At 40.4% G+C, this 9,397-nt stretch overlaps 2 protein-coding genes across 2 annotated transcripts in view; both read right to left on the bottom strand.

Moving 5' to 3' along the window:
- Positions 1-263: 263 nt before the first annotated feature.
- Positions 264-4,241, bottom strand: lmod3 (leiomodin 3 (fetal)). The gene is made up of 3 exons (XM_077721345.1): positions 3,664-4,241; positions 1,574-3,004; positions 264-398 (listed from the first exon to the last, which is right to left on the bottom strand). Exons 1-3 carry the CDS (start codon positions 3,946-3,948, stop codon positions 351-353), a joined length of 1,764 nt encoding a protein of 587 aa, XP_077577471.1. The 5' UTR covers positions 3,949-4,241; the 3' UTR covers positions 264-350.
- A 160-nt stretch (positions 4,242-4,401) lies between these two features.
- LOC144193981 (FERM domain-containing protein 4B-like) overlaps positions 4,402-9,397 on the bottom strand; it is a gene marked incomplete at its 5' end in the record, with an annotated part of 30,754 nt that continues 25,758 nt past the window's right edge. The window contains 3 exons of the mRNA XM_077712738.1: positions 4,402-5,855; positions 6,013-6,154; positions 7,946-8,712. Coding sequence (XP_077568864.1) covers positions 5,738-5,855; positions 6,013-6,154; positions 7,946-8,712 — 1,027 coding nt within the window. The remainder of the gene's footprint in view (positions 5,856-6,012; positions 6,155-7,945; positions 8,713-9,397) is intronic.

The following is a 9,397-nucleotide window of genomic DNA, read 5'->3' as shown; positions in this document are numbered from 1 at the left end:
TGGGTCTTTAATTAACTGAAATATAAACAATAGTTAATTTAAGAAGCTTACAGAAATGTGTTTCCAAATACCAAGCATAGTAACTCCATGTAGACACTTTGAGCAAACACTTTCTCGATCTTTTCTAGCAATTAACAAAATATATTTTGTATTCATCAAAAACTCAAAACTGATCACACAGTGATGGGGAAAATTCAGTGTACATGCAACCAGATTGAATTATACCAGATTTTGTGAGAGGGTGCAAGAACAGACAGCTGCGATATGTGTGAACATGATTTATTTTTTTTTAAACTGCAGTTCATCTCCAAAATACAGTCCGTGTCAATTCATATTTCAATGTCCCTGGGTCAGATGAGACTCGTTTCACTTGATTCCAGAGATTTAGGGAGTGGAACCTGTAAGAATAGGAATCACATTTCAGTCATTATTTGTTGCTAGGTTCAGAAATCTGCCTCAACGCCTTCACAATCAGTTCTGCGGGCTCTGCTGCATTAAACAAGCGTTGATAAGACTGTTGCTTCAACCAATCAAAATTCAATTTGGTGACACCAAGGCCATTTCACAAGCGGGGGGATACGTCATTGCTTTCACCAACTATGATTGGCTAGCAGGTGGACCAAAGCCGAAATGAGCCAGCCAGAGATCGCAAACTCCACCCACAATGGCAGACGGAGAAAAACAAATGGATTTGGCTGCAGATTTGCTCATAAAGCTATTTTCCAGATGGACTTTTCCAGAAAAAAGCTAGCAAGCCTGTTACAGCCGGGAAAAGGGTGTGTCCGTCACTTTCAGTGTGCTAACTATGAGAGCTACCAAGCTGTATTTGGAGCGAGCTGCCCAAGCAAATATATTGGTGTGTTGATTTAAAGCCATTTTCAAGACGGACCATGCCAGAAATATGACAGGACAGGCTCGACCTTCATCATTAGCTTCGACGGTGATAGAAAAGAAGGACGAAATAAAGGCGAATGGATATTGTGTACAGTTAAAAAGGATTTTTGGTGAGTAAAATATGGCTATATTCCTACATAATTTTTCCATTTTGGGCCCGTTTCTGATATCTGAAAAGCTCCCGTGTTTGTATTTAATCACTAAATGCTGCTTGGAAGTGAATTTTACCCCATTTTAGTGCAATTTTTGCCGTTTCGTCATTGACGTCCATTACAGTCTTTCCCCGGGGAAATCACTCCCCTGGTACGGTTGTAAAGTCTGAAAAGCTCCAGTATTTATATTTAATCAATAAATGCTGCTAGGAAGTGGATTATACCCCATTTTTGTTCATTGATTATTTTTTATGTGTCGCAGCTATAGCTGCAGTCGAGGTTTTATAGTCGTAACATAGTTTTTGAAGGTGGGATTGATTCGTTGAAAGCCCTACGAGAAAATGCACGGACCGCCACTATTAGAACCTTTGAATGGATGTCCATAAAATGATTTTAAAAAGTATTTTTTTTTTTTTTTAAAGATGGGTATTTACTGTTTTATTTGACTTGGTTCTATCTATATTTTATCACTAGTACTTTATTCGATACAATACTTGTATTATTTGTTATCCAGCAGCCATACTCACAGACTTAAGATAGGCTACATTACTCTTCTTAATCTCATTGAGCAGCTCATCCCGCGGCGTGGGGTCAACCTTGGGTGGCAATCGCCTGCGAGAGACCGGCTTCAAAGTCTTTATCGCATCCTTCAGGTTTGCTTTTTCATCTCCTGGGTCTTGTGTGGCGGACTCTTTCAGTATGGGAGTCTTCTTTAGTTGGAAACTTCCTCTCTCTATTCTACTGGCATCTCTACGGTCCAACTCCAGAAAATGATCCCGTTTCTTGGGAGTTTTCTTTAGGCGGACATCCTTCAGTGTATTTTGGGGTTCATAACTGGGTTGTTTAGGACTTCTTTTGTTTTTGATCTGTCTCAGAGGTTCTTCCTTATGTTTCCTTTCTTCTTTTTGGGGTGCAACAGGACCGTGTTTCTGTAGGAGTTCCAGGGGTGGTATGTACCCGAGCATTTCAAGTAAAGCTGGAGGAAGGTTTATACTGCTCTCATACATTTGCATGACTTCCCTCTGTTCCCTCTGCTGTTGCTGCTTTTGCTCTTCCTTTCTCAGTTGCCTTTGGCGATCCAAGTTTCTGGTCAAAAGATTGGTCACCACCATCCTCGGCCCTGGCTGTTCGAAATGGTATCCCATTTTCAGAAGCGTATTGTTGGCCTTGAGCAGGCGTGCAATCTCCATCTCCGCATGGTGACCTAACATGTGTCTTTGATTGTGGAATCGCAGCTCGGTGAGGGTTTCATTGAACTGCAAGCATCGAATGATGGCGACAATTCCCTTCCCTGTTATGAAGTTTGACTCGATGTTTAAAGTCGTGATGCTGCGATTTTCACGCAACATGTTGGCTATGTGGAACGCGATATTTTCATCTAAGCCGGTGTTTGCGATACTGAAAGTTTTGACGTGTTTGTTCTTCTTCAAGGCATTAACATAGTCCAGGAGCATCTCCTTGGGAATGTTTTCTATGTTGTTAAGATTGACCTCAGTGACGGAACAGGTGTTATTGCGGATCTTGTCAAGAGTCGACTCCAGGTTTGTCTCGTTTCCCGATGGTCGAGATGTCATTTTGATGTTATTCAGCGCCAGGTTGGCAATTTTTAATTTATTCATTTTTTTCTTAGGTTCACTCTTCTTTGTGAAGCATGTCAAGTCTTTAACTTCCGTTCCTTCTTTGCAGCGGCCAGTTTCAGTTTCTGTGCTATCAGATTGTATTGCAGTATTTTCCTGTTTATTTTCATTAATCTTTTTTATTTTCTGGTGGATGGCTTTGTCTGTTTCATTACTCTTCTTCACTTCGTCAACAATTTCAATAAACTTTTCCTCAATTATTTCTCCGTCGCTAAAACCATGTTTAACTTTGTCCTCAATTGCTTCCTCAATTATTTCTTGTATTTTATTTTCCAAAGTATTGACTTCCTCTTTATCTTCACTCTCCTGACTTGATGTTCGCTGATGAAAACAACCAAGGGGACAGACATTATTGCAAGCATTTTCTCTTAAGCCAAATTGTCATGTCATTTCAGAATGGGAGGCTCTTTGAATCCCTTCCGTTACATTTAAATATGAATAATCCAAATACAAAATACTAAAACACATACAATATAAATTCATTTATTTCTCATGAAACCACAGTTGTAAACCAAATGTTAATATTGTGGATTAAAAGACTAAAATTTTAATGTTTATGTATGTGGATGGTAGGTTATTATAGTTCATTAGGATCTCATTTTTTTTCTAATTGCCAAATAGTCACTTCTTCAGTCAATGGTTCATTACTACACTGTTTGTGAGTCCCACAATATATACATGCAACCCCTGTATTAGTGTGGCTCCCAAGACTGATTCCGACAAGGAGCTGTGAAATATTTGCCAAAGCCAATACTTTAGATTGTGCTAGTATGCTAGTATTGAAAATAAATTATTTTAACTAAAAAATGGAACCTAAGATAATTAAGCACTTTATATGAAGTTTATTTCCTATTATTGATGAATATGTAATACAAAATCAACAAAGTGAAGGTTTATTTTTCAAAAATGTCGATGTCTACCCATTCTGGAATGACTCTTGTCTCGTGTTGTTTACATTTTTAACAGGTTGTACATCTTACCTCACTTGGTAATAGAGTAGCAGGAACTCTTTCTTCCTCAAGCATACGTTTGGATTCCTTTTCCCAGTAGAGGAATCCCACCAAAGATCTATGGTCAAAACTTCCAGTCGGAGGCTTTTCTGTCTGGTCCTTTTGCCTTTGTCCAACTGGAACGGTGTCATCGGGAGCAATCATAATATCCATTTCACTCTGAAGCTCCTCAAGCTCTTCAGGAGAAAGAGTAGCAAGGAGTTCATCTTCATCAATATACTCTTCATTCCGATCTTCAGTATCTTTGTTTGACATGTTTAGTTTGTCAAGGATGCGAATGTTTTGTCTCAAGCCTGAGTAAACTGGCAAGATTCCGACTTCGGATGGAGTTGCTTTGCTTCTGCCTTGTGTGGAGTCTAAAATTAAAAGCTGGAGCGCACGGGAGATATTTACGGCAAGATGAGTACGGGGTGAAATGCATGCTCTCAGTCTTTTTTCAGCTCCTCCTCGCAGAGCTTTTGACAGTTGCTTCAGGCAAATGAAAACGGGAGATTGACAGGACCAGGTGGATTGTTTTTTTTTCGCCCGGTTTAGAAAACAACAGTGGCATAAAAGCCTTAAGGTGACAAAAATGTGTCCATCTTTCGTTAATCTTTTCCAATTTTAATTTAAAGTTCTTTAAAAAAAAATAAAATTGCCGTCAATAATATTGAGGGAATTTGAAACAGGTGTTCAGCCACGACTGTACTTGAAGTGGGAGCATTCATATATGAGTCACACAAGTATTTATTAATCCTTCTTTGCAGTGGAAAATATTTCATGAGGACACTCCACAAGATACTTCGAACTACAAATGGACTGTACATATGTTAGAGAAAACAAAGTTTTTTTGTGGTAGTTGTCTGGGTGTTATCACAGTTGTCATCAAAACTACCTGAATACGCACAGCAAATCACACCATGACAATGAAGGACAAATGACAGACTTAACATTATTAGTATATTCAGATTCCAATTTTAAAGAATGGAAAGAAATTCTACTCACAATAATCTAATGTTCAATCACATTCTAAGTGTCACATTCATAATCTGGATCATCAATTTAGTTAAACTTTTCTTTATTCTTAACAAAAATGTTTTTCAGCATAAAACAGTGTTGGGTTTATTCTGTATTACTATTATACATATATGTGTAGTAATTCATTTCTTTGTTAAATCATTCTTCTTATTATTCCTAAAGTGGTCGAGGTCATAAACAATCTTCAAGTCCTCTCTCACGTGGACTTCTTATCCAAGAATTGTTTATACGGCAACACACCCAATCTGGGGCTTCGAGATCGGTTGTTCTCTTTTGCAACGGAGCCAGGGTCACTGGCCAATAACAAAGATGTTGTTTCTGCCATTTTCAGCATAGTGGCCATACCTCGTGACGCACTTTGGTCTTCTTTATGTAATTGTTATATGATTGTTAGGTCAAATAAAGGCGTGATTATTTTTAATCCAAATGTTGTTGGTTTTAGTCTCCTGTTTTGTGATTGGAAGAATACCTTGATTGTTATTATAGTTACAGATGTTGTTTTTCCTTACACATTATGAAATAATCAACAACCTTGTAAATTGTTTTGATTCATGACAATAAGAGTCGTCCGAAAATGTCTATTCAAGGAGATAAGGAGTAAGAGCTGAAAAAAAATCTAATGAATAAAGCAGTAAACCATTCTGGTGTTTTAAGATGAAAGCAATGAAAAGAGATCTACAGATGGCATGAGGGTGGGATGAGTGGCTGTAGCACCCCTCTATCTTGTTACCTCTGCAGCTGCCATTGACGACAATAGGTGTCCAATCTGTTATAATTAAAAGCGATCAAACATCATTAACTACCACAGCACATAGTGAGTGAATAATTTTGAATAACATCAGCGGGAGGCTATGTACCAGTGATACATTGAGAACTACTGCATTAATCCAGATAACATGCGATACCAGGGTTAGGGTTAGTCCAACAACATTACAAAAAGATTAAATTGTCACATGAAAACACTGATGAAGATGGCCAAATGAAGACGAGTTGCAAACAGCATGAACCCAACTTCTAGGGCTCATCCTCAAGTGTTAGAGCTGCTGTCTGATGTTTCATCCATTTCAACGGCTTCAGTGCCAACCACTGACCCGCATTTATTAGCCTTTGTATCAGAGTGCCATACTTTGTTTTCTGGAGGACATCTGCGCAGATAAGGATTAAGGAAAGGTAAAAAAAAAAACTGGAGAAGCAAGGAAAGTTGGAAAATTATGCTGTCTTTGAGAATGTCTACTTTTGTACTTTGCTATTATTTTTATTTTGTAATGTCAATTTATCCCTTTAACAAGAAAAAAAACTTGCCTGTCACTGTGTGTGGGGCTGCGATTATATGGCAATGAAGAAACTGCATGTTGAGGGTATTTTGGTGTGTTGGGTGTGTCGGAGTCAGCCAGGCCCACTGCCAGCTGGTTCAGCCAGTTCCCTGCACTTTCCACTGAGGACACTGCAAGTGAGCCAAAAACAAGAGCCTTTGAACTAATATACAAGCATGAAATGCAGATTAATAAAAAAGAGGAAAACACATATTCTTTGAGGTCTGACAGCTGTTTTCATCTAAATTCATGGCAAAGAAACCAAAACTGAAATACATTTTTCATTAATTTGACAAGTGAGCCTATCCCAGCCAACCACAGCAACATGCGGGAGCATCCTTAACTGGTTGCCAGCAAATTACAGGGCGTAATGAAAGGGTCAAACACTCACGCTCACAATCACACTGCTACCGAGCTGGAACCAAACCCATACTGCCTACACCGAAATTAGGCGGAAGAACCATTGCATCATTGGGTGGCCGAAGTCAATTTTATGGCATAATTTATTTTTCTTATTACTATGTACACACAACTATATCCCTGTCTATTTAAAAACATAAGTGATAAAGCAATATTTTTTATTTTTTATTTTATTTTTTTTCCATTGCACCCTAACGTCATTCTGGCCTTTACGGAAGAGTGGCAAAAAGAAAGCAATTTCTTAAAGATCTTCATAAAAAGAGTGTCATTTACAGTTTGCCACAAACCACCTGGGAGACTCACCAAACGTGGACGAAGGTGCTCTGGTCGGATGAAACCAAAATGATATGTTTGGCATGAATAGTAAATTTAAAATAAAAAAACATCGTTCATAAGCGAAAGTTTGCTTGTCTGGGGAAAAAAAGAAAGCTTGAAAATATGTCAAAAAGATACATATACAGGGTGACCCAAAAAGTGTGTAAAATGTGTACCCATCAGTTTCGAAAACGTTTCCATTGGTACGCATGTACAGTGACAATAAACATTTTAATGCTCATCTCATATCCTGAACCACTTTATCCTCATTAGGGTCGTGGGAGGGGGCACTGGAGCCAATCCTAGCTGTTTCCGGGCGTGAGGCCGGGGACATCCTGCACCGGTGGCCAGCCGATCGCAGGGCACAAGGAGGCAGACAACCATGCACACTCACACCCATACCTAGTGGAAATTTAGAGTGCCCAATCAGCATACCATGCATGTTTTTGGAATGTGGGAGTACCTAGAGGAAACCCACGCAGGCACATGCAAACTCCCCACAGATGTACATGACCTGGATTTGAACCCAGGGCCCCAGAGCTGTGAGGACGATGTTTACCACTAGCCCCACTGGACCTCAAGAATACTCAAGAATACTCAAGAATACTCAAGAATACTCAATACAGTGTTTCCTCGCTACTTTGCGATTCAGCTATCGCGGACTCAGAGCTTCGCAGATTTTTTTGGGATAAAAAATACAAATATTACATTGAAACAACATATTTTACAGTTTTTTTTTGTTATAACATGAATTTCACTCTCTCTACCCGTATTCTACATGGTGTGCTGTATACAGGGGTTAAAAATAAAATAAAACATTAAAATAAAAATAAAAAAATAAATATATAAAAAGTTTGGAATTTTGGAGGCATTTTTGAAGGGGAATCCCTACTTCGCGGAAATTCACTTATCGCGCGTGGTCCCTGTCCCCATTAACCGCGATTAGCGAGGGAACACTGTACTTCAACTGATTATGAGGCCATTTGTTGACCAATTGTTTAAAAATATGAATTTTATTACGCCAAAATAAAGACTTATTTTCCATTCTTTAAAAATTAGTTACAGACAGCTGCCAGACATAAAACAACAAATAATGTGATACCCACACTTTTTACGATTAATGTGTGGTAATGAAAGGCAAAGTCCTTCTGACTTTGTTTATACACCACTTAAGGAAGTCATCTTACCTGATGAGAAAGAGGTTGTTCTGCTGGTGTGGCTAAAGGCCGCCGGCATCGTCTGGTAGCCTAAACTAAGCTGAGAGCCGCAGTCAAAGTTATATCCTGCCCTCTCTCCTTCCTTAGGTCCGCGGTTTCGATGATACCACCCCTTCAGATGCTCTGCAACCATAGCTTTGTGGATGTTCTTCAAAACTTCATTCCTGGGTCCGTCACGGCTCCGTGGCGGCCTCACAGTTGCATAGGGATTCTGGGAAAAACTGTCCGGTTGGTCTGAACCATAATGCCTGAATCTGTCATGTCTGCCGTTCATTTGATACGAGGGGTTAACGTTGTAGTGGCCTTCAATATCATTTTCATACACGTAAGCGCCATTAGCGTAAGGTTCCGTGTCTGGATACGGGCAGCCAGAGACATAGTAGGCACTTGGTGGGTAATGGGTTGAGATTTCACAGGCGTAACTACAACCAGAATGGTGCTGCACAAGGTTGGGCATGCTCCCTGTATTTCCATACACTTCCACATTTCGGTGTAAACGATGCATGGTAGATGTTCGGCAATCTAATGTACTATTGGGAGAAATCCTGGGCCCGCAAAAGTCCAGACTAAACTGGCTGGTGTAGGAAGAGCAGTCCTCCAAAACCTCTGTGCTATTGCTGCGGTGGGCTGGTGACAAGGTGAAGACTGGATTTTCTGCGTCTCCGTCCTTTCTCAGCTGGGGGTGGGATTCCAAACTTCCACTGCGAGCCCTGAAGCTTTGAGGCAACCCCTCAAACCTGGAAAGAGAACACTGCTTGTTGCTCTTTGGTCACATTTGTTAAGAAGTAGTGGCAGATGATGGGATTTTATACATTCATTCATTCATTTTCCATACCACCCATCCTCGAAATGCTTGCGGGGGTTGCTGGAGCTTAACCCAGCTGTCATCGGGCGAAAGGCAGACTATACTCTAGACTGGTCGCCAGTCAATCGTAGGCCACAGAGAGACAGTTGACCATCCGCACTCCCAATCATACCGCCACCGGCGGGAATCGAGCCCGCGCCTGCCCACACCGAAGTCAGGCGGGTGAACCTCTACGCCACGATGCGGCTCATTTATTTTCTGTATTGCTTTGAATTCACTTTATCCTCATTAGGGTGCCGGGGGAGGACACCCCAAATCGGTGGCCAGCTGATTGCAGGGCACAAGGAGACAGACAACACTCACATTCATACCTAGGGGCAATTTAGAGGGCCCAATAAGCCTACCATAAATGTTTTTGGAATGTGGGAGGAAACCATAGTACCCAGAGAAAAGCAATGCGGGCCCGGGAGAAGGATTTTATACATATATAATACAATTAAATAAAAATACAATATCATAAAGAGCCACCCCCGTGGTGTAGAGGTTCACTCACCTGACTTCATTGGGGGCAGGCACGGGCTCAATTCCCGCTGTTGGCTGTATGATTGGGGGTGCGG

Source organism: Stigmatopora nigra, chromosome 1 (genome assembly GCF_051989575.1).
Source record: "Stigmatopora nigra isolate UIUO_SnigA chromosome 1, RoL_Snig_1.1, whole genome shotgun sequence".
Classification (NCBI taxonomy): Eukaryota; Metazoa; Chordata; class Actinopteri; order Syngnathiformes; family Syngnathidae; genus Stigmatopora; species Stigmatopora nigra.
The sequence above is the reverse complement of the archived record's forward strand: the minus strand, read 5'-3'. Positions and strand labels throughout refer to the sequence as shown.

Coding starts and splice junctions, on each gene's coding strand:
- lmod3 (XM_077721345.1), bottom strand. CDS start 3,948: ATGTCAAACAAAGATACTGAAGATCGGAATGAAGAGTATATTGATGAA. Junction 3,005..3,663: donor CTACTCTATTACCAAGTGAG/GTAAGATGTACA, acceptor TGTTTTCATCAG/CGAACATCAAGTCAGGAGAG. Junction 399..1,573: donor ATGTAGCCTATCTTAAGTCT/GTGAGTATGGCT, acceptor CTATTCTTACAG/GTTCCACTCCCTAAATCTCT.